Below are 24,292 nucleotides of genomic sequence, written 5' to 3'. Positions count from 1 at the left end.
GACAAAGATATCAACAAATCACTTTTCCATGTTTTACGATAGTGACCCCAAACTTTTGGCCGATGACATCAAGGCTTAATTTACTTAATAACTTTTTTTTCTAGATTTTTTAGCTAAGTTCTGTAAAAAGCAGTTGAAAGCTAATAGAAAATGGGTCATATTACCGCTCTCATCTTAAAATTTGGTCGACCCAACTTCCAGCGACACTGCCGTAAGTTTATATTCATTTTTTAGAAAATTTGGCAACTTTGGGTTAAGTTTACATACAATTTTTTTTGAAAAAGTTTCTTTTAAATTATGTTCAAAGTTTCTTTGACTTATTATCTTTTGAATGAAACCTAGGGTTTTGAAATCGGACGCAAATTGGCGGAGATATGGGCCTAAAAAATGACATGTTTTTGAGGGGGTGACCCCAAACTTTTGAACGGGAGTGTATGTATGCCTTTCTGTCCGAGGAAGCACAAGATACGTGTACAAAGGCATCAAGAATTACAGAGAGAAGCATACACGTAAGTTTTCAAGAATCCAAACAAACACAAATCGCATACATCGAATGCTTGAATCATCTGATCGCATAATAACGAATACTAGAGGATTTCCGAAAAGACTAGAATATCACAAACGGAAGATGCGAAAAACCTATTGGCCTAAATATATGGCGAGATAGTAACTGGAAATAATAAGGGTATTCACCAAACAGATTAATTGACTACGTAAGCCATGATTATCTGATTATTTGAAATATTTCATGAAATTGCCAATGAAATTATCCAAGATTGCCTTGGTGATCGCGACTTTTAATCAGTTTAATCAGTTTACGCTGTTTAGTGAGTCCCCCTAATGTAATTGGGTTATTTAGTGAATAAAATATTGCCATTTTCTATAGTCTAATCGAAAGAGCATATTTTTCTGAGTATAACATGATTTTATTGGATTCCAATACCTTTGTTTTGATGGTTAAATTAATAAAACATTTTTAATTTTCGTGGATAGAATGACACTTCAATCGTTAAAATGACAGTTCGACCCGAACAAAAAATTTCCCCATATTACCTTTAAATGCATTTTTAAAAAAGTTCCTGGACTCAAAAAATTATGAAATTGTGGATTTTGACTAACTTTTTGGCGGAGGATCTGATTATGACATAATCTGGATACCCCTAAACAACCCAATTACACTAGTTTACAAAATAAAACGAAAGTCGTGAACTTCTGTCAAAGACCAAAATTTTTGAAGCACAATTTAGCGCTGATTTCGAAATCGACCTTCAAAAAATTTTAAGTAGACCAGTTTTTGAGTTTTAGCTCAATATCGAGTTTTACAACTTTTCAAAATATGTAATTTACTAAAATTCAAATATATTGCTTTTTGTTCAACCAATTTCAAATCTTTTTCCATAAACTAAAAGCTGAATACAATACCATTGCATCATCTGGATACAAGTTTTGCGTCAGATTAACACTCCCACTGCCATGCCTCCCAAACAGTGGGAACGGTAATTTCAACTTGATATAACTCAGCCGTTTTTCATCCGATTTGCAAAATTTTTGAAGCTATGAATTTTCCCAGCTTTCTAGATGAGTATAAAATTTTCGAATTATGGATTTGACCAAAGTTCTATTTTTGAGTACTCAAAAACTCGGAGCAAGTACCTTAAAAAATACTGTTTTTCTGGAGCCATTCCGAATGTAAATTAGTTTCCACGCATATTTTAATGTTGAATTGCCCATATTAATAAAGCAAAATAATTGCAAAAAAATATATGGAGATACTCATTATTTAAGACTATAAAATCTTCACAAAATTACGTATAATACAGAAAATTTGTATATTCGATTTGAACTTTGTATTCATCGCGAAAACACCTGTGTTTTATTGCTTGAAACCAATCACGTGCACATGAGAAATCTTTTTCCAAACGATTGTAAAAAGTATGAATCTCAGAAACTACAAAATTTTCATAAAATCACGTATAATACAGGAAATTAGTATTTTCAGTTTGAACTTCACGTTCATCGCGACAATCTCCATGTTATATTGCTTGAAAACAATCACGTGTACATAAGAATACATTTACAGATAAATGAGGACAAGTGTGATTCATTAAATCTACAAAATCTTCACAAAATTACGTGTAATACAGAAAATTTGTATATTCGGTTTGAACTTTACATTCATCGCGACAACCCCTGTGTTTTATTGCTTGAAAACAATCACGTGTACATGAGAAAACTTTTTCAGAACGATTGTGAAAAGTGTGTATTTTAGGAACTACAACATTTTCACAAAATCACGTATAATACAGGAAATTTGTCTTTTCAGTTTGAACTTCACGTCCATCGCGAAAACCCTTGTGTTTATTGCTTGGAAACAATCACGTGCACATGAGAAATCTTTTTCCAAACGATTGTGAAAAGTATGAATCTCAGAAACTACAAAATTTTCATAAAATCACGTATAATACAGGAAATTAGTATTTTCAGTTTGAACTTCACGTTCATCGCGACAATCTCCATGTTATATTGCTTGAAAATAATCACGTGTACATAAGAATACATTTACAGATAAATGGGGACAAGTGTGAATCATAAAAACTACAAAATCTTCACAAAACTACGTACAATACAGTAAATTTGTATATTCGGTTTGAACTTTATATATCCTCGCGACAACTCCTGTGTTTTATTGCTTGAAAACAATCACGTGTACATGAGAAAACTTTTTCCGAACGATTGTGAATAGTGTGAACTACAACATTTTCACAAAATCACGTATACTACAGAAAATATGTATATTGGATTTAAACTTCGTATTCATCGCGACAACCCTTGAGTTTTATTGCTTGAAAACAATCACGTGTACATAGGAATACTTTTCAACGCGAAAGTGAGAAGTGTGAATCGTAAAAAACACAAAATCTTCACAAAATTACGTATAATACAGAAAATAAGCATATTCGGTTCGAACTTCACATTTGCCGTAACAACCCCTGTGTTTTATTGCTTGAGAACAATCGCATGTGCATAAGAATACTTTTTCAAAACGAATGTGAAATGTGTAAATCTTAGGAACTAAAAAACCACAAAATTACGTGAAATACTGAAAAAATTGTATTTTCAGTTTTACACTTCACGCCGTCGCAACAATCCATATCTCTCATTGCTTCAAAACAATCACTTACATACATAAGAATACATTTCCACAGCGATAGGGAGAAGTATGAATCATAAAAACTGCACAGTTTTCACAATTTTACGTATAATACAGGAAGTTTGTATTTGTGGTTGGAACTCAACATTTATCGCGACAACCCCTGTGTATTATTTTTTTAAACAATCACATGCGCATGATAAGTATGATTCTTGAAAACTACAAAATATTCAAAAAATTACGTGAAATACAGGGTTTTACTTACACATGTTTTATCTCTCGCTTCATCTCTAGCGATTGCTAGCTCGACTTTATTTGTGACAGAAGACGTAAATTAGTGTCAAACGGGCCGCTCCTTTTATGTGCATTCAAGTGAACTTAAATTTACATGATTTTTTCTGAGAGTGTACACTTACATTTTGACGACGATGATTCACGATACACTGAAAATTTTCAATGTTGAAAATTGTTTCTTCGTTCTTTAGATAAATTCATGAGATAATATTCTTGAATTGGCATTTCCCTGTATGAAAGAACGAAATTCCCCCCTATGGGGGAATTCCCCTCTGGTTGAAAACCACTGCAATAATGCAAGATAAATGTATTTTAAGTTCGAGCTCAGCATTGATCGTGACAACCTTATTGCTTTTTTGCATGAAAATAATCAAGTACATAAGAATACATTCTCAGAATGATTGTGAGAATGAGGAACTATTAGAACTACAATATCTTCACAAAATTACGTAAAATACAGATTTTGTTTTATTTTTGGTGAAAACACAACGTTCGTAGCGGCATCCTCTTTGTATAATTATTTTGAAATAACCTTCAGTTGAATTGTTCCGAGTACATCCTTGCTGGAATATCTCTAAAGGTGGTATTATATACCCATATGCACTGCATGCACTAATGCCAGAGCATAATCCTACAGAAATGTCAATGAACGTATTTCCAGAAGGATCTTTAGAAGAATTTTAAAAATCCTAGAGTTTATTCAAAGAAAAATGTTTGGAAGAATTTGAGAAGAATTTCCTGGAGGAATTCCTGGTGCATTTTTGAAAGAAATTTCGGGATGGATTCATGGGAGAATTCCGAAAGAGTCTTTCCTGGGTGAATTCCTGAAGGATTCCCTGGAGAAATGTATGAAAGCACTTTTAGCATGTAAGTATCTAGATGTTTATAGTAAGTCACTGTGACTTCTGCATAATCTAAAACCTGCCCTGCCGTGACTTTTTTGTGGCATGTGTGTTGCTTGGAAGATTCCCTGGAGGACTAATAGTCTCGCTTATTGAAAGATTTACTAATGGAATCGCAGAGTAAACTTCTGAAGAAACTGCTGGAGGGATTACTGCAAGAATCTTTTGATAATTTCCTGGTTCTTGTATGCATCTTTATTAAATTATCTTCCAATACTATTCGATGCATAAATTCCTCCAGAAATTGTTGAAATAATAAAAAAAAATATCAAATAACCTTGGAGAAATTCGTAAATACATCCCTGCAAAAGATGACTGAAGAATTTCTGAAATTTCTGAAGGAACTTCTTACTACATTTTTGAAAAGAACCTGAGAGGAGTTTCTGAAGATATCACTTGTAGAATTCCATGAGCAATCCCTGGAAGACTTCCAGGAAAAATGCCGTAAGAATTTCCGAAGGAATCCCTGGAGTATTATCTCAAACTATATCAAGAGGAATTATTGGATAAAATCTGGGAGGAGTCCTTCGAGAAATTTGTGAAGAAATCTCTTGAGGAATTCCTAGAAGAAATCCTATATAAATTTCATGAGGGTTCCTTGGAGTAATTTCTTAAAAAAATCCTGAAGGAATTATGGGAGGGATCCCTAGAAAAGTTTTAAAAGAAATCTCTTAAGGAATTCCTAGAGAAAGTCTTGGAGGAATTACTGAAGGAACCTCTGAAGAAATTCTTGGAGTAATCCGTGAAGGAATTCCTGGAGGAATGTCTGAAGCAATTCCTGAAAAAATCTCTAGAGAAAATCCTGAAGGAATGCATGGAGCAACTTTTAAATGGATTCCTGGCGTAACCCCCTGAGGAATTCTTGGATGAGACCCAGTAGCAATTCCTGGATAAAAACCTGATGGAGCTCTTGGAGCAACTCCTGGTGAAATATCCAGAGGAATTCTGGAAGGAATTTCTGGAGAAATTTCAAGAAAAATCCCTTGAGAAATTTCAGAAGGATTTCCTGGAAGAATCCTTAGAGGAATATCTGGAGGATTTCCTGGATGAATTTTTTAAGAATTCCCCGGAAGAATCTCTGGAAAAATCTGAAATCTGCTAGATGTCCAGGAGCATTTCCTGGAAGAATTCCTGAAAAAAATTCTGGAGTTATTCCCGGAGGAGTTCCTGGAGAAATTTCTTGATAAAATCCTGAAGGAATACCTGGAGGAAATCCTAGAAGTATTCCTGTGAGAAGTGTTGGAGGAATCCTTGAAGGAATTCCTGGATGAATCTCTAGAGAAATTCTTGAAAAATTACTGGATGAATTTTTGGAGATATCTCTAAAGGAAATCTGGAAAATTTATTTTTCTGAAAAAAATCCCTTGAGAAATTCCTGAAGGGTTTTCTAGAGCAATTTCTAAAAGGATTCCTGGAGAAATTTTCGAAGGAATTACTGAACTAATGCCTAGTGGAATCCTTAGAGAAATTTGTGAGAAATCCCAGGAGGAATTCCTGAAGCAACTCCTAGAGGAATTTCTAGAGGAATTCCTGAAAGTATCCATGGAAAAAATCCTGGAAGAATTTCTGAAGAAATCCCTAGAAGATTCTTAGAGGAATTTCTGAACGATTTCCTGGATGTATCTTTGAAGTATTTCTTGGAGGAATCTTCGAAGGATTTCCTGGAGGAATTCTTGAGAAACGCCCTGGAGGAATTCATGGAGAAATCCCAGGAGGAATCATTGAAACAATTCTTGAAACAATATTTGGAGTAATTCCTGGAGAAATGCCTGAAGGAATTCCTAAAAAATCCTTAAGGTATTCCTGGAGAATTTTCTGCAAGAATTTTTGAAGAAATTCCGAAAGGATTTTCTGGAGAAATTCCTGGAGAAATTGCTGATATAATTTCTGAAGAATGTCCAGTAGGGTGGCCCACAGTTATATGAAAAACAAAAAATTCGAAAAATGACAAGTCTTACCTCCTAAATCAGTTGTTTTGGACTTCCAGAAGCTACATTCAAAATTTGAGCAAAATCGGTTGAGCCTAGGGGGGCGCTCAAAACGCTTGAAGTTTGTATGGGAAAACTTGGCCAAATGTATGCAGAAATTTTAAGTTTTCGAATTTTGCCGCTAGGTGGCGCTGTAAGAGTTCAATAATCAAACCCTTTGGTATTATTGTAGGTGACTATATGCCAAAGAACTTTGTCGAATACCGCGTAGTGATCTGACGACTGTGAGAAAAGTTATACCCTAGGCAAAGTGAGCAAAGTATTGAGATTTCATTATTGATATTATTCCTTTACATGTGTTGGAAAAACGACGATAAAGTTTATCCTCAATTTACCTAGGGTATAACTTTGTTCTCAGACGTTGGATCACTTTACGGTTCTTTGGCATATAGTCATCTACAATAATACCAAAGGGTTTGATTATTGAACGCTCACAGCGTCACCTAGCGGCGAAATTCGAAAACTGAAAATCTCTGCATACATTTGGCCCAGTTTTCCCATACAAACTTCAAGCGTTTTGAGCGCCCCCTTAGGCTCAACCGATTTCGCTCAAATTTTGAACGTAGCTTCTGGGAGTCCAAAACAACTGATTTAGGAGGTAAGACTTGACATTTTTCGAAATTTTTGTTTTTCATATAACTGTGGGCCACCTTAATGTCCAGCAGCAATTTTTGTATCAACTCCTGAAGAAATTCCTGGGGCATTTCCTGGAGATTTTCCTGCAGGAGTTCCTGGAGCAATTCCTAGACTAAATCCTTGAGGAATTCCTGGAGATATTTCTGTGAGAATTTCTGGAGGAATATCTGGAAGATTACCTGGAGGAATCCCCTAGAGGAATCATTGAAATAGTTATTGGATGAATTTCTGGAAGAATCTCTAAGGAACTCTGGGAGATTTTTTTTGTAAAAATTTGTGAAAATCTTGAAAAGTTCCTGGAGGAATTTCTAGAGGAATTTCTGGAGGAATTCATGAAGAAATCCTCAAGGGAATTTTTGAAAAATCCCTGGAGGAATCCTTAGAGAAATTCGTGCAGAAATCCCCGAAGAAGTTTCTGGAAGAATTCTCTTTGCAGAATTCCTGAAGGAATCGCTGCAGCAATTACTGGAGGAAAATCTGGAAGAATTCCTGAAGGAATCCCTGGAAAAATTTGAAAGGGACTTCCTAGAGCTAATCCTTGAAGAATTTTTGAAGGGATCCCTGAAGGATTTCATAGAGAAATTCTTGGATGGATTTAAGACAGAATTTATGGAGGAGTTTCTAGATCAATTCCTGGTGAATTTTCTGGAGAATTTTCCTATATTTGAGGAATGCCTGGATGAATTCCTGGAGGAATATCAGGAGGGATCCCTGAAGGAATCGCTGAAAAGAACCCTGGAAAATTTTCTTCATGAATCCAAGTTGGAATCCCTGAAAAATCCCTGAATAAATTCCTAAAAGAATGCCGAGGAGAATTCGTAGTGGAATTCTTGGAGGAACCCTTGAATAAGTTCCAGGAGAAATCTTTGCAGGAATTCCTGTAGGAGTATCTGGAAAAACCCTTGGAGGAATCCCCTGAATAATTACTGGAAAAAATCCTATAGGAATTCCTAGGGAAATTCCTAATGGAATTCTTGGAGGAATCCCTACAGCAGTTCCTGAAGGAAACTCTAGAGGAATTCCTGAAGAATCCCAAGGAATTCCCAAGAGAATCCCTAAACAGTTCCTGAAGGAAGTACTGAATTTATACCTGAAGAAGTTCCTTGAAGAATTCAAGGGGAAATTCCTGAAGGAATCCTAAGAAAAGTTACTGGGGGAATTTTTAAAATAAGTTGTTCCAGAAAGAACCACAGAAGGAATTCCCGAGTGAAGCCTTGGAGAAATTCCTGGAGGAGTTTCTGGAAGATACCCAAGAGGAAAGCGTGTAGGGATTTCCTAAAGAATCTCTGGAGAAACTCCTGGAGGAATCTCTACAAGAATTCCTGGAAGCATTTCTGAAGGAATTCTTAGAGAAATATGATAAAAAAATTAGAGGCATTTCAGTAGGATTCCTTGGAGGAGTTTTTAGAGGAATCCCTGTAACAATCCCCAGAGAAATCACTGGAAGAATTCTGAGAGGAATTCCTGAACAAATTCGTGGAGAAACCCCATGGTAAGTTCCTGAATAAATTACAGATGGAATTCATGAAGAAATCCTAAAGTAATTGTAGAAAGAGTGGATGAACTTTTGGATGAATCCCTGTAGCAGTTCCTGAAGGAATCCCTGCAGGCGTTCCTGTAGAAACCCCAGGATGAATCCTGGAAGCAATTCCAAGAGGCATCCCTAAGGGAATCCATAAAAAGTTCCTAGAGAAAGTACTGGATTAATTCCTGGAGGAATTTCTGAAAGAATTCCAAGAGGAAGTCCTAAAGAAATTCTTAAAAGAGTTCCTGGGGAATTCTTGGAGGAATTTTTAAAATTATTCCTGCAGTTGTTCCTGAAATAAACACAGAAGAAATAAACTCAGGATGAATTCCTGAAGAAATTCAATGAGGAATCTCATAAGCAATCCCATGAGGAATATTTTTTTTATCTGTATTAACGAGATTTTTAGCCCTTGGCTAGTTCATCTCGGGACCCACGCTTTACTTCCCTTCCGAAGGAAGAACGCACATTGTGTGTGTTTTTTCGGGAGTGGGATTTGATCCCAGGTCCTCGGGGTGAAATGCCTGTGCTTTAACTAACCATCACACCAGGTCCGAGGAATTACTTAGGAAATCCCAGGAAAGTTTTCTCAACAATTCTTGAAAAAATGTCTGTAGGAATGCCTAGAAGAAAAAAAATTGTAGGAATCCATGTTTCCAGTGATCTGTAAATTTATTCTTATATACACGTGATTGCTTTGAAACAATATAACACAAGGATTGTCACGATGAATGTAAAGTTCGAACCGAATAGATAACATTTCTGTATTGTACGTTATTTTGTGAAGATTTTGTAGTTTTGATGATTTACACTTCTCACAAATGCTTTGAAAAAGTTTTCCTATGTGCACGTGATTGTTTTCAAGCAATAAAACACAAGGATTGTCGCGATGAACGTAAAGTTCGAACTGAAAATACGAATTCCCTGTATTATAGGTGATTTTGTGAAAATTTTGTAGTTACTAAAACGCACACTTTTCACAATCGACTGGAAGAAGTTTTCTAATGTACACGTGATTGTTTTCAAGCAATAAACACAAGGGTTATCGAGATGGACGTGAAGTTCAAACTGAAAAGACAAATTTCCTGTAATATACGTGATTTTGTGAAAATGTTGTAGTTCCTAAAATACACACTTTTCACAATCGTTCGGAAAAAGTTTTCTCATCTACACGTGATTGTTTTCAAGCATTAAAACACAGGGGTTGTCGCGATGAATGTAAAGTTCAAACCGAATATACAAATTTTCTGTATTATACGTAATTTTGTGAAGATTTTGTAATTTTATGATTCACACTTGTCCCCATTTATCTGTAGATGTATTCTTATGTACACGCGATTATTTTCAAGCAATAAAACATGGGGATTTCGCGATGAACGTAAAGTTCAAACTGAAAATAAAAATTTCCTGTATTATACGTGATTTTATGAAACTTTTGTAGTTTCTAAAATACACATTTTTCACAATCGTTTGGAAAGAGCTTTCTCATGTGCACGTGATTGTTTTCAAGCAATAAACACAAGGGTTGTCACGATGGACGTGAAGTTCAAACTGAAAAGACAAATTTCCTGTATTATACGTGATTTTGTGAAAATGTTGTAGTTCCTAAAATACACACTTTTCACAATCCTTCTGAAAAAGTTTTCTCATGTACACGTGATTGTTTTCAAGCAATAAAACACAGGGGTTGTCGCGATGAATGTAAAGTTCAACTCGAATATACAAATTTTCTGTATTACACGTAATTTTGTGAAGATTTTCTAGTTTTTATGAATCACACTTGTCCTCATTTATCTGTAAATGTATTCTTATGTACACGTGATTGTTTTCAAGCAATATAATATGGAGATTGTCGCGATGAACGTGAAGTTCAAACTGAAAATACTAATTTCCTGTATTATACGTGATTTTATGAAAATTTTGTAGTTTCTGAGATTCATACTTTTCACAATCGTTTGGAAAAAGATTTCTCATGTGCACGTGATTGGTTTCAAGCAATAAAACACAGGGGTTGTCGCGATGAATACAAAGTTCAAATCGAATATACAAATTTTCTGTATAATACGTAATTTTGTGAAGATTTTATAGTCTTAAATAATAAGTATCTCCATATATTTCTTTGCAATAATTTTGCTTTATTAATATGGGCAATTCAACATTAAAATATGCGTGGAAACTAATTTACATTCGGAATGGCTCCAGAAAAACAGTATTTTTTAAGGTACTTGCTCCGAGTTTTTGAGTACTCAAAAATAGACCTTTGGTCAAATCCATAGTTTGAAAATTTTATATTCATCTAGAAGGCTGGGAAAATTCATAGCTTCAAAAATTTTGCAAATCGGATGAAAAACGGCTGAGATATTAGCAGTTGAAAAATACCGTTCCCACTGTTTTGAGGCATGGCAGTTGGTGTAAGTGATTTATAGCATGGCAGTGGGAGTGTTAATGAATTTCAAGATATTGGCGAATTTTAGGGACGATCTCCTTAAATTTTAGCAAAATTCCCAAATTTTTTTGAAGAAAACTATTTTTTTCAATAAGAAAAACCATATTCAAAAATTCTTTCTCGACGTTTATTTGACATATCATGTGTAGACGAGTTACAGTAAAAATTTCAGCTCAATCGGAGCATTGATTACGGAGAATGAGATGTTTGAAGTGAGCGACTTTGCTTAAAAATAGAACAAAAATAGATTTCAAATCGTCACCCTTGTATGGAAAGTCGAAAAAAATTCCGCTCTACTGTAATTTTTTTCCTTCACGTTTGATGAAGGATGATTCTACACCAAAAATGATCATCAGCTTACCGAGTTCAAAAATGCTGTAAACTAGTGTTATTGATGACGGTGATTAATGATATGTGTTAATATTAACGGATAAATTTTATTTTTCAAGTAAACAAATTTGAAACCAATTTAATTCAAAACATGAGATGCTGTTATTTGAACATTCTGAAAATTAATATTCCTGCAAAGTGTACATATTCAGGAAACATTTTATGAGCACTTGCACAAGCATTTAAAAATACCGTTTATTTTGCGAAAGGGACTTATCCGAAAAAAAAAACTGAAATTTATGGGAAAGTCATCTGATGCAGTTACAAGCAATTCTGTGAAAACATTTTTGCGTGTTCATGTGGAAAAATCAAGTAAGAGTACGTTTTGTTGATATATTGATCATTTTATAATGACACATTTAATAATGATAGTCATTTCTAGTATGTGAATTTTATTATACAGGCGAAAGCGGGCTAAAACTGACTATATTTGCAATAGATAAAACTCGTTCCATATTTTCAAATGTGGAACTCCTGGTCTGCGAAAACGTGCGAAAGTTAACCAATGGGCATGTCAAACATAAGCATTTTTTAAAGTAAAATTTTCAATAACATGATAAATATGAGAGATGGGTATATACTTTCTTCGAGAAAGTTACGCGTTTTAATAAGGCATAACATTTGCTAGAACATCTGGAAATTGTGAAAGATGCATAGAAAAAGTTATATGCAAAAATAAATGATTTTTAGGGGTGCTTCATAAAAAAAAACGCCTCAAGTTCACATACAAATCAAAAGATAGAAATTTTATATGTTCGGAAAAGTTATTTCTAGTAAAATTGTCTACAACTTCTTTGAACAAACATATTTTTTAGTTTACAAATAAAAAAGATAGAAATCGTTTCTCACTTTTACGGGGATTGATCACAAAACTGATGTTTCCATAAATTAGGGCTTATTTTATAGAAAAACAAAAACTTTGCCGAAGACGCTAAAGATCAAAAATGATGTTTTCATGGTCAAAACAATTTCGATCACGTTTTTGGGCTTTCCGCAACAGTGTGATTTGGAGAAACTGGATGATCATCGCACAAGCAGGCTTGATAATCCTCCTCGAAATCAAAAGAGTTTTGCAAAATGCTCTAGAGCGGTGTTTTGCTTTTGCCTTGTAGCGAGGGAGCGAACGAACCCCAAACAGAGAGGCAATAAAAACTGAGCGAGGAAGAGGGGAACGAAAAAAGGGCCGACGATTATTTCGGGTTTTTGAGTGCGATTTTCGCCTCGAGAGTCTTTTTTTATATGGGAGTGGAACTCGCGAGAGCTTTTTGAGTTTGAGTGGACGTGAGAAACACAACAAGCAATTATGAGTGTTGGACGAACTCCTCGCTGCGCGGCAAGCTCGCGCTCGGTGCTATTGAGGATTTGCATTGTGATTTCTGAATTTTATTTTCACTCCTCAGAAAATCGCCGAAATCGTTTCCTCATTTTCTCGCGAGGGAGTATCTGTCAAGCCTGCGCACAAGTGAGTCCAACGAATATGGTGCTCTAATATACGCGCTGCGATGGAGTTAAGTTTTTTTGTAACCAATATGTATCATAGATCTACATGATTTAAAAAGGATACTGTTATGTCAATGTTGATTTTGTAACCTTTCAAAGTATTTAACTTCAGAATATTTTGTAGAACAACTTGTACCTAGTACAATTGGTTCATACTACACAGTAAAACCGCTCAGCACTAAAATGTGTAAGCCCTACTCATAAGTGCATAATTTCCAGACCACACAAATACATGTGTTACAGTTACCTTACCTTGATACCTTGTTGGCTACAAAGTAACTTTACTGCAACGCCGAGCGTATAGTAGAGCACCATCTTCGTCGGTCTTGGGCGATGTTCCTCCAGTTTCACCGAACGTGTAGGGATCGTAGATCTTCTTCAACCGCGTGCAGCCAGCGAGTTCGCGGCCGCCCACGAAATCGCCTACCTCTACCGGGTTCTCTGCTGAATATTGTTTTCGCTATTCTTTCTTCCGACATTCGCACTACGTGTCCAGCCCACTGAAGTCTGCCGTATTTTATACGTTTCACAATATTCGCATCTTCGTACACTTGGTACAACTCGTGATTCATGCGTCTGCGCCACACTCCATTTTCTTGTTTCCCACCGAGAATTGTCCGCAGCACTTTGCGCTCAAAAACTCCAAAAGCTTTTCGGTCTACCTCCTTTAACGTCCACGCTTCGTGACCGGGGCAACCGGAAGAACAACTTCAAACACTTCCCCATCAATCACTACCTCAGCACTAACACCACTAGGCCTGCTTCTGTCTCTACCCGCTATCATGTACTTCGTCTTGGTAGAGTTAATCGTCAAGCCTATCCTCGCTGTCTCTCTTTTCAGAGGAGCATAAGCTTCCTCCACTGCCCTACAATCGATGCCGATGAGATCAATATCGTCCGCAAAACCGAGGAGCATGTGCGACCGTGTGATGATAGAGCCATTCCTCTGCACGCATGACCAATCGCTCCTCCGAGTGCAATGTTGAACAATAAATTTGAAAGAGCATCCCTCTGCTTCAATCCATCCAAGGTCACAAATGACGTAGACACTTCGTCCGCGATCCGAATACTTGATTTAGATCCATCCAGCGTTGCGCGTATCAGCCTTATTAGTTTCGACGGAAAACCATGTTCTGACATTATCTGCCAAAGCTCATTTCTTTTCACTGAATCGTACGCTGCTTTAAAATCAATGAACAGATGGTGAGTCTGCAAGTTATATTCCCGAAATTTATCTAGGATCATCCGCAGGGTAAACATTTGATCCGTCGTTGATCGGCCCTCACGAAAAACAAGCCTGGTATTCGCCGACGAAGGACTCCTCAAGAGGTCGCAGTCTGTTGAACAGGACACGCGACAGTATCTTATACGCCGAATTTAAAAGGGTAATCCCTCTGTAATTGGCACACTCCAGTCTGTGCCCTTTCTTGTAGATTGGGCATATGAGGCCATCCAACCAACTGGTGGGCAATTCTTCATCCTCCCAAATTTTTATAATAATCTGGTGGATTGATTGATGTAGCTGCTCGCTTCCGTGCTTAAGAAGTTCGACCGGGATTTCGTCCTTCCCAGCAGACTTGCTGTTTTTCAGCTCCTTAAGGGCCTTTTTAACCTCATCCAGTGTTGGTGGTTCCACTGCTTGACTGTCATCCATTATGTTAATCCTGTTCCTGGGTGCTCCTTCGCTGCTACCATTCAACAAATCTTCTAAGTGCTCCTTCCACCTGGCTGCCACCATTGTTTTGTCTGTCAGCAAATTTCCTTTCCGGTCATTGCACATGGCGGGCACTGGCGCAGTCTTGTGCCGCGCGCCATTGACAGTTGCATAAAACCTCCGCATATCGTTCCTGTCCATACTTTCCTGTGCTTCAGCAATAACACTCTCTTCGTGTTGCCGTTTTTTTTTTCCTGCGGTGGATTCGTTTCTCTTCTGCTCTTGCAACCCTGTACCGCTCTCTGTTCTGCCGGGTACCGGCCACTAGCATTCGGCTTCTGGCGGCATTCTTTTCGTTCGTCACTCGTTGGCAGTCCTTGTCAAACCAACCATTACGTTGGCGTCGCTGAGCGGTACCAATCACCTCTTGTGCTGTTGTTGTCACTGCTTCGTGGATAATTCCCCATAAGCTGTTGACATCTCCAGATCTGTTGGTCTCTCCTATCCTCTCGTCTAGCTTCTGATGGTACTGTGCAGCAACCCCTTCGGCTGACAAGCGCAGGATATTGAAACGCATCGTCCTGTTGTTTCTTGAACTCGTGACGCTGGATAATCGCACCCGAATTTTAGCGGCTACAAGATAATGATCCGAGTCGATGTTCGGGCCTCTGAAGGACCTCACATCTATGACGTCCGAAAAATGTCGCCCGTCGACCAGCACGTGGTCTATCTGGGAGCAAGTGTCACCACTCGGGTGTCGCCAGGTGTGTTTTCGGATATTCTTACGTGCGAAGTAGGTACTGCTGATTGCCATCCCTCTAGCAGCAGCGAATGTCACAAGGTGCAGACCATTATCGTTGGTAACAGAATGAAGGCTTTCCGTTCCAATGACAGGCCGAAAGAAACTTTCTCTGCCGATCTGCGCATTTGCATCTCCGATGACTATTTTGACATCTTGTTTTGGGCACTCTCCGTAGGCCTTATCAAGGCTCTCATAGAACTCATCCTTCATGTCATCGGGTTTGTCGTTCGTTGGCGCATAGATGCTGATCAGGCTGTAGTTGAAGAACTTGCCCTTCATCCTCAACACACAGATTCGGTCGCTTATCGGCTTCCACCGAATAACTCGCTTCATCTGCTTCCCGATCACTATAAAGCCAACTCCGCGTTCTGCATTATCGCCGCCGCTGTAATAGATGTGGTACTTGAATGAAGTGTTGGCGATGGGATCCACGGCTCGGAATTCGCGTTCTCCAGTTTTGGGCCAGCGTATCTCCTGGATAGCGGCCACATTAACGCCGACATTCTGCAGTTCACGAGCCAGGAGCCCAACACGTGCGGGTTTATTCAAAGTTCTCACGTTCCAAGATCCGACTTTCCAATCGTTGTCCTTTATTCGTTGCCGGGTCTGTTGCCGTTGAATCAATCCGTTTATTCTACTATTGCTTTTCTGGGTGTCTGAAGGTTTGCAGCAGGCTACCTTACCGGGGCCGCGTTGCCTACATCGCGTTGAAGGGGCTGCCTTCTTGGGTATTGCTGACGCGATACAGCATTTCGTACTCAGCCGCTGGATGCCAGAACAGACGCTGTTTGAGCCGCACCTCCTTGGTGAACAGACGCTCGGGACGTACCTCCTCAATCTAGCTGAAGTCAGAAGGCCAACAGTGCCCAGGCTGCACTACCAGCTAAGCACACAACTCTTAGCTGGCGGTCTTTGTCATCGCTTGACCCGTGGAAGCATGAGGTAGGAACTTGTGAGGACCAGAGCTATATTGGACGCTCTCCTTATCGACTCACCGTTTTGCAGCCCAGTTACACATTCTCAAAAACAGCTCGTACACTCGTCTAGTTGCGAAATGTTGATATTTTTTTTTGTTTTCCAAGGTCACTAGTAAACCTAGCTAGATTGCCGTACAAATTTTTTTGCGAATTTAACGATTTTGCGGACACAGTAGCTGATTTTATGAATGTGCAAGAGTTACACATTTTTGGTGTAGTCTGGAAATTATGCACTTTAGTGCTGAGCGGCGTTAGCGTGTAAGGAACTTTGAAAACATGCTTTGTTTTTCTCTATTATAAAATACCGGTTATAACAGTTTTGTGAAATAGCTCGTATTAAGGCGAAACTGGAAGCATTTCCTCATTTTTTTAGTTTTTGATTTTTCATTAAATAACGAAGCAATATTTTCAAAATCGGTTTTCGTGCACATGTAGAGTATGGATCAACGTATCTCCTGAATTTTTTTGGTTGTGAAAATTTTTTACGTTTTTGCAGAAACCATTTTTAGTGAAATTTTGTTTAAAAATGGTTTCTGTAAAAACGAAAAACATTTTCACCACCAAAAAAAATCAGGAGATACCTTGATCCATACTCTACACGTGCACGAAAGCCGATTTTAAAAATATTGCTTCGTTATTTAATAAAAAATCAAAAACCAAAAAGTTAAGAAATGGATCCAGTTTCGCCTTAAGAAAAAAGTGCAACAAAAATGGGAACGAATCGGTCAATAATTGATTTGCTAAATCAAACTGAACCGTGACAGAACGTAGATAAACATCACTTACGTTTATGGCACCCTTCGGCAATGGTGCTGGTGGTTTCCCAACCGGGACAGCATGCGAACACCTCTCGCTTGACCTGGTGGTAAGTTGGCTCATAATTGGTACTGCACAATCGCGATTTATTCAGTTTTTTTTTTTTGCAAGACGTGAAATACATGGAAAAAAAGTAATAAAAGCAACCATTAGCAACGTCGCCAGCAAGGTGTCCGATATTAATCTTGATTGATTCCATCAATCGTCGCGTTGACATGTGAAATGTATTAGGTAGGTACTCCGAGTAATGAGATAATGTTGGAATTCGCGATTAGCTGTTATAGTCTTACCGTAAGCCGGTGCATAGCTTCTGGTCCGAACAGGGCTGGCCAAAGTGTTTCACGGTCGCCTTTCTGTAGATTGGTACGTGGACGGTTCGCTTCTCGGTGCACACATTTTTCCTGCAATTTGAGACAAGGGAGACAACAGATTATTAGCAACCGGTCGACTAGTGCCTGAGTCTTATGTATTTGTCATTCTCGTTGGAATTGCTAGTTTAGACAAATGTAGCTGTCTGCTGGATGCATTTCCTGATAGTAGTTAATCATATGTGAAGGTCAAGATTTCCTGCACTGCACCGATGCTTTGTTGGCTGATTGGTTCGAAGTTATACCAATTCTCAGCACCAGCTTTGTTCAAAACGGGTCGTGTTTCGCCAAATATGTCGCAAGTCATAATTCATTGCAACAACCGTTCATAAAACCTCGTCGTCGGTCGTCAGTCAGAACCAGCAGTGAGAACCCTAATAAATCCGAGCCGCATGCGTCTGTGCATGAGACCAACTAGCCATGCCGAGAACTGTTCAGAAGTCAATAAATTGCACCTCACGATCGGTAAAGATCCATTAAATCTGCATTTATTCCTTGCTGATGTGCCCTCACAGTAAAGTGGCTTATTGTTTCCGTTTGGTTATGCTAGGCGCTTAGAATAATCCTCGTCTACAACGGATCGTGAGTCGATCCCCCAGAACAAGAGTGCGATCGGCAGACCCGGCCGAACGACTGTGCTAATTTCCATAGAGATCGTCGTCGAAGATCGTAAAGCGACAATTGGGATTTACGATCATCAGGGCTTATGTGTACATTGCAATTGGTTTAACACCGTTTACTAACCAACTAACTCTCGTTAATAGCTATGATCGGTGACTGGATGAACAACGCGACCAAGCCGAGTGCCACTGTGGCTTGTTGGGACACCAGCTCTAAGGGGTGCCATATTTGACGGGAATTTACCACACATTCTGTTGCGAATGCAGTGCGTTGATCAGAGAGCTGGATTGTTGTTTGATGGACGTTATAAATTTCTTCATTCAAATGAAGTCATTAATGGGAAGCTGAAATGGGGAGCTGTGGCGCTTGTTGACTTTATTTGTTTGTTGTATAGACAGGGAGTTATACAATATTAATCATTTCCTAGAGCATTGTCTGTCAATCCCGGTGTGGTGTCTCTACTTATTTCAATTTGTTCTAACGTGATAATTGCTGAAATACGTGCTCAGCATTACAAACGAACGTGTAACTAATTGTGTTGTCACTGTATAATTGGATTGATTTATCTAATAGCAGAGCTAAACGTGTACAAGAAATCAAGTTATTTGGTTTGAATTCCTGTGCAATAGTTGACTGATGAACTCACTAACATGAGTATTGACGGACAATTGAAATTTAATAGAAAATCAATGGGACCTGATCTAGCTATGTGTATGCCATATATAAAAATTTTCACAAATCGTGGATAGAGTTGCAAAGATGAGTATATCATTGCCACAGCGGGTTAAGAACAACAGAATATCCTGAAGATTAAGGTTTCTGAAGTCAGTTTCACTCAATAAGTGTTTACCGAATACTCGAAAACGCAGTTGCGCAAAAATTGGATAGTTACATATCAAATGAAACGATGTTCCATGATCGGATGCACAGCTATCACATACAAATGAATCAGCTTGCCGAGTTGACACTCGGCAGTAGCCTGTCAATGCTTTGACCAGAATGCTGAAATTCTGCTTTGACAGATTTGTTAGATACTTTGACACCCCTAGAGATGGCTCAGCACAATACAATTTTGTTTGACGACATGACTCCAAACTATTCCAGTATTGTTTGTGCTGAGTGGCAGCCCAGGTGTCAATCTGAAGTTTTACCCAGCATTTGGATACCGGAATAGCTGGCTCAGGGCCAATGAAGTCATGTGATGCTCCAGTGCGAGCTAACTCAACAGCCAGTTCATTTACAGCGATGGAAGAATGGCTAGGTACCCAGGTGAACAGCGTTTGCTGAATTCAGCTCCTCGATTTGAGTTCGACAAGCGATAACTATCTTCGACCTGGAGTTGGCCGAAGCAAGTGCTTTAATAGCAGCCTGGCTATCTGAACAGAAGTATATTACTTTGCCCATTACGTGCTGCTGAAGCGCTGATTGCACTCCGCACATAAGAGCAATGATTTCGGCCTGAACAACGGTGCAGTGTCTACCAAGTGAATAAGACTGATGCAGCCTTAGCTCACGAGAATAAGCACCAGCATCTGCTCAACCTTCGAGAAGGGAGCCATCAGTGTAACATACGATGCCGTCTGAAATGCTTCTTTCCAGATAACCAGATGTCCACTCTTCCCGGGAAGGGAATTTTGTGGAAATTGCCTTATATGGAGAATTACAAGCAATTGTTAGATCACTTGGAGCAAGGACAACTTTGTCCCAATTCACCAAAAGTGGAAACAACGAGGTGTGTGTTGAACTGCGGCTCACAGGAGTTTCCTCTAGTAGACCGAGTACCCGTAGACGGTAAGTGCAAGAAATTGCTTTTTATTTGAGATGAATGTGTAGTGGGGCAACGTCAAAGAGAACTTCGAGCGCTGCCGTAGGAGTTGAAGAGAACGCTCCAGACATCGCCATTAAGCATATCCTTTGGAGATGGCCTAATTTTGACTTCGTCCTTTTTCCACCACACAAGACATCCAAAGGCCAATATTGGCCGAACAACAGTTGTGTAAATCCATTCGATTTGGATTTCAAACCACAAATTGTACCAAAAGTTCGCCGGCATTGCTCGAGAAGGCTATACAAGGTTTCTTGATTCTAAAGGAAAGCTTGGAATCAAGAACAACTCCAACGTACTTTACCTGTTCAGTCATAAACAAAGAGATGCAAAGGTCGAACGCTATCACGGTTTCGCCTTTTCATGGAAAGAACAATAGATGTTTAACTCGGATTAACCCAATGGCCATTGGCGACACCACCCTTCAACTACCTGAAAGGCGCTTTGCATGAGGTCGAAAAGGGAGCTGACTGCTGATGCACAAGCCGGAGAGCCGCTATTATTGAGTTGCTTCAATAGCGTATCTGCTACCAGATTCTACAAAAGTGGTGCTAAGACTCCCCCTTGGGGGCATCTACAAACACTCAATTTTCTAATCGCTGCTAGACGCAATGTAGAGAAGAGCTACCGGTTTTTGATCAGCTGACCCCGTGCGGCTTCCAATATGGCATCGAAAGGCACGTTGTCAAAGGTACCCTTGATATCTCAGAAAACACCCAAACAAGATTGCTTTTGAGCGAATGCTTTCTCGATATCGTAAACAACTTTGTGTAAAAGAGTCACAGTGGACTTACGAGATTGATAGGCATGTTCGTTCACATGAAGAGGCACGTTGGCCAGATGAACATCATGGATGTGATGATCGACAATGCGTTCTAAGCATTTCAGCAGAAAAGAGGTCAAACTGACGGGTCTGAAACTCTTTGCTTCTTCATACGACGCACGACGCAGTTTCGGAATGAACTTCACAGTAATATCCCGCCAAGATTTGGGAATAGGCCCTGTAGCAAAACTGCAAACAAGTACTTTTTTCAAAACATGTTTGAAATAATCAAATCCCTTCTGAAGCAAAATAGGATAAATCTAATCTGCCCCAGGAGATTTGAAAGGAGCAAAGCTATTAAGTGCCCACTCAATCGGTTCTATAGTTATAATACTCCGAGCCGAGGCCAGGATATCATAAATAACTACAAGAAAAGACATCAGGTTCATCCGAAGATATAATATCCACACGTCCAGGGAAGTGTGTGCTGAATAAGCATTCCAGAACTTCCTCATCAGAGGAAGTCAGATCGCCATTTGGCAAACGAAGTTCGTTCACCCGGAAATCCTTAGATTTCGCAAGGATTTTGTTTAACCGACTGACTTCACTCAAGCTGGAAACATTTGTACAAAGGTTTTTCCAGCCGGATCGTTCAGCAGACCGGATAGCTTTCCTGTAGGCCTTGCGAGCCGACCTGAAAGCCTCCGAACCAGCCGAACGTCGTCTGTTCCAACCCTTTCTACATTGTTTCCCGAGTTTCGCCAGATCAGAGTTCCACCAAGGGTGATCTTCGCAGACCGTAGAGGGCATACTTCTTCAAAAGCTTCCATGATGAAGATCGTTGTAGTATCAACGGCATCATCTAAATCACTTGGAGTGTCAATGGATGGTGAATATCCATGAAATTTGGCTGCAAACAAAGATCCCAGTTTGTTGACCAAGGATTCCTGAAACGCAAAGTTCGCGAAGTAACATTTAAATGTTCAAAAAAAATGTAGCGATGATCAGATAAAGATTCTTCATCTGACACATGCCAATTGGTCAGCCTGTGACTAATTCTACTAGAGCAAAGCGTTATATCTAACACTTCCTGTCTAGATACCATGAAGGTTGGGCGGTTGCCCATGTTAAGTAATGCAAGATCTGTACTACTCAAGTACTCCATCAAACTGGAGCCTCTCAAGTTAATGTCTGAGCTGCCCCAGATGATATGGTGAGCATTAGCATCACTGCCAACAATTAGCGGAAGGCCTTTTGAAGTACAGTATGCGATGACTTGTTTGAAAGCATCCGTAGGGGATGGTTCGTCATGCGGTAAATAAACCGAACAATAGACGTATTACCTGTTGAGATTTCCAACAGATACATCAATTGTGATAACACATACATCTCTAGTGGTTAGTTCAGAGATGAGTGTAGCAACTATTGCGTTGTTGACAATCACACAGGTTCAAGGCATGACACGCGAGTTTACCATTTCAGGTTTCCTAGATAGAAATTCCTCTTACGAAAGTAAGGTTCTTGTACCAAGGCCACTTGGGCTGTACCATTTTGCATAAATCTGCAAAAATTTGTTGGTTGCTCTTCTTTTATGCTGAAGGTTGATCTGAGCTATCCCAACCGTAGCCACTACCCAAACTAAGTAAGATTAAACTCTTCGCAGTAACAGCACAAAAAAGAGCAGCAGCAAAAAAAAAAACAGATCGGTATCGATTGGAAAACGCCAATTCGAGGATACACAGAATACACTGTGTAAATCACATAATGCAAAACTATATAGGTGAAAATTTAAACTAATTAACAACATCTTCATAATCCCGCCCTTATTTAGCCTCAGGTGAGACTAAAGAAGGGCAGCTGATTGTCTCGGAGAAACACAAGGTCCACTGCACCATTGCTCCGGTTAGCGCAGTAAGGGCAACATACTGTGGAGGGTGCCCATAGGATTCGTTAGCGATTAGGTTTTTATTAGACCCCCCTAGCTATTCACTTCTAGGCACGGTAAACATAAAGCCGCATCACAATTAGGGGTCACCTGTTGGTGGGTTCTTTCCACCGAAACAGGCGGTTCAAATTGTTATTCTTAGCCAATTGAGACAACTGCTACCTGCATAACACAGCTATGTAGGCAAATCGAGAAAAGAAGCTAATATTGATGATCAACTTCATACTCGGGCTCGAAAAGCCGCTGAAGATGTTCAAGAGGAGGAGGCTATTTGTTTCTTGGGGAACATGGGCTAACAATTCAACCGTCCCCCCCCTATACCCCATCACGGTGTGCCAAAAACCGTTATTGACAAATAAAAATGTCCACCCAAATGACACCCGGCATCCGAAAGATACACTATTCTGAACTCTGAAAATTTGAAAATGTTTCATCGAGGGAAACTAAAGTTTTTGTTATTTGAAGATTTTGAGCTATTTCTATAGGTTTTTCTTATATGAGTATATATGCATGCACGATTGGGTGGCCCACACTTAAGGACTGTATCGGAAATTAACTGTAAACGTTCACAATTGCCCGAAAAATAATCTGTTCGAAATAAACATAACTTTATTTTTGGAGATACTATATAAATCTCTTAAATAGAGAATGGCAGTTCTGATTTTCAAAAAATAATCATTTAACTTGGACTTTTATCTCAAAGATTGCACATATGTTTTTAAAAATTTGGACACCTCCTAAAAACTTAAAATTGCAAAAATTATGGAAAAATAATCAATTTCTTCTCTTACTTTTGCGCAAATATATTCTTTTCTAGAATGCTCATGATATAGGAACATATTTTTAATCAAGAAAAATTCCCTCAGCAGTTGAGGGTAATTTTTAAAAATGAAAAATAGGCCATTTTTCGAGGAACTCTTTTTTTATGCGTCTTCTAAGAACGATTACGCAAATAAAAAATACATAAAGTTGAGAATTTGCATTTTTTTCGATTGGGTATGTATTTAAATCTATTGAAGAGGTAGTTCTACCAGAGATAAAAATTAAATTACCTAGGGTATAACTTTTTTCACAGACGTTGGATCACTTTGCGGTCTTCGACAAAGTTGTTTGACATATAGTCACCTGCAATAATACCAAAGGGTTTGATTATTGAACGCATACAGCGCCACCTAGCGAAAACTTCAAATTTCTGCATAAATTTGGCCAAGTTTTCCCATACAAACTTCAAGCGGTTTGAGCGCGCCCTTAGGCTCAATCGATTTTGCTCAAATTTTGAACGTAGCTTCTGGGAGTCCAAAACAATTGATTGAGGAGGTAAGACTGGCATTTTTCAAAATTTTTGTTTCTCATATAAGTGTGGGCCACCTTAATGCACGGTGTACTTGATACCGCTATTATCAAATAAAAATGAACTCTTAACTAACACCCGGCATTCGAAAGATATACTATTCTAGTATATCATCCGAAAATTTGAAAATGTTTAATCGAGGGAAACTAAAGTTTTTACTGTTTGAAGATTATCCTCTATTTTCATAGAATTATCTCATATATGGGAAAATTGTCATACGGTCAGTGTTGAAAAATTCATTTCGTCATATCAAAATTCAATCACCTACAGCTCATTTTAGAAGCTGAACCTGAGAATATGGTATATGAAAAACTTATGCAGCTAGACCAGTTCTGCAA

General features: G+C 38.7%; 1 protein-coding gene across 1 annotated transcript in view; it reads right to left on the bottom strand.

Annotated features, from left to right (window-relative positions):
- LOC109397360 (uncharacterized) overlaps positions 1-24,292 on the bottom strand; it is a 126,594-nt gene that overhangs the window by 29,512 nt on the left and 72,790 nt on the right. The window contains exons 2-3 of the mRNA XM_029869812.2: positions 17,372-17,482; positions 17,052-17,152 (exon numbers count right to left, since the gene is read on the bottom strand). Coding sequence (XP_029725672.1) covers positions 17,052-17,152; positions 17,372-17,482 — 212 coding nt within the window. The remainder of the gene's footprint in view (positions 1-17,051; positions 17,153-17,371; positions 17,483-24,292) is intronic.

The sequence above is a fragment of the Aedes albopictus genome, chromosome 2 (genome assembly GCF_035046485.1).
Source record: "Aedes albopictus strain Foshan chromosome 2, AalbF5, whole genome shotgun sequence".
Taxonomy (NCBI): Eukaryota; Metazoa; Arthropoda; class Insecta; order Diptera; family Culicidae; genus Aedes; species Aedes albopictus.
The sequence above is the reverse complement of the archived record's forward strand: the minus strand, read 5'-3'. Positions and strand labels throughout refer to the sequence as shown.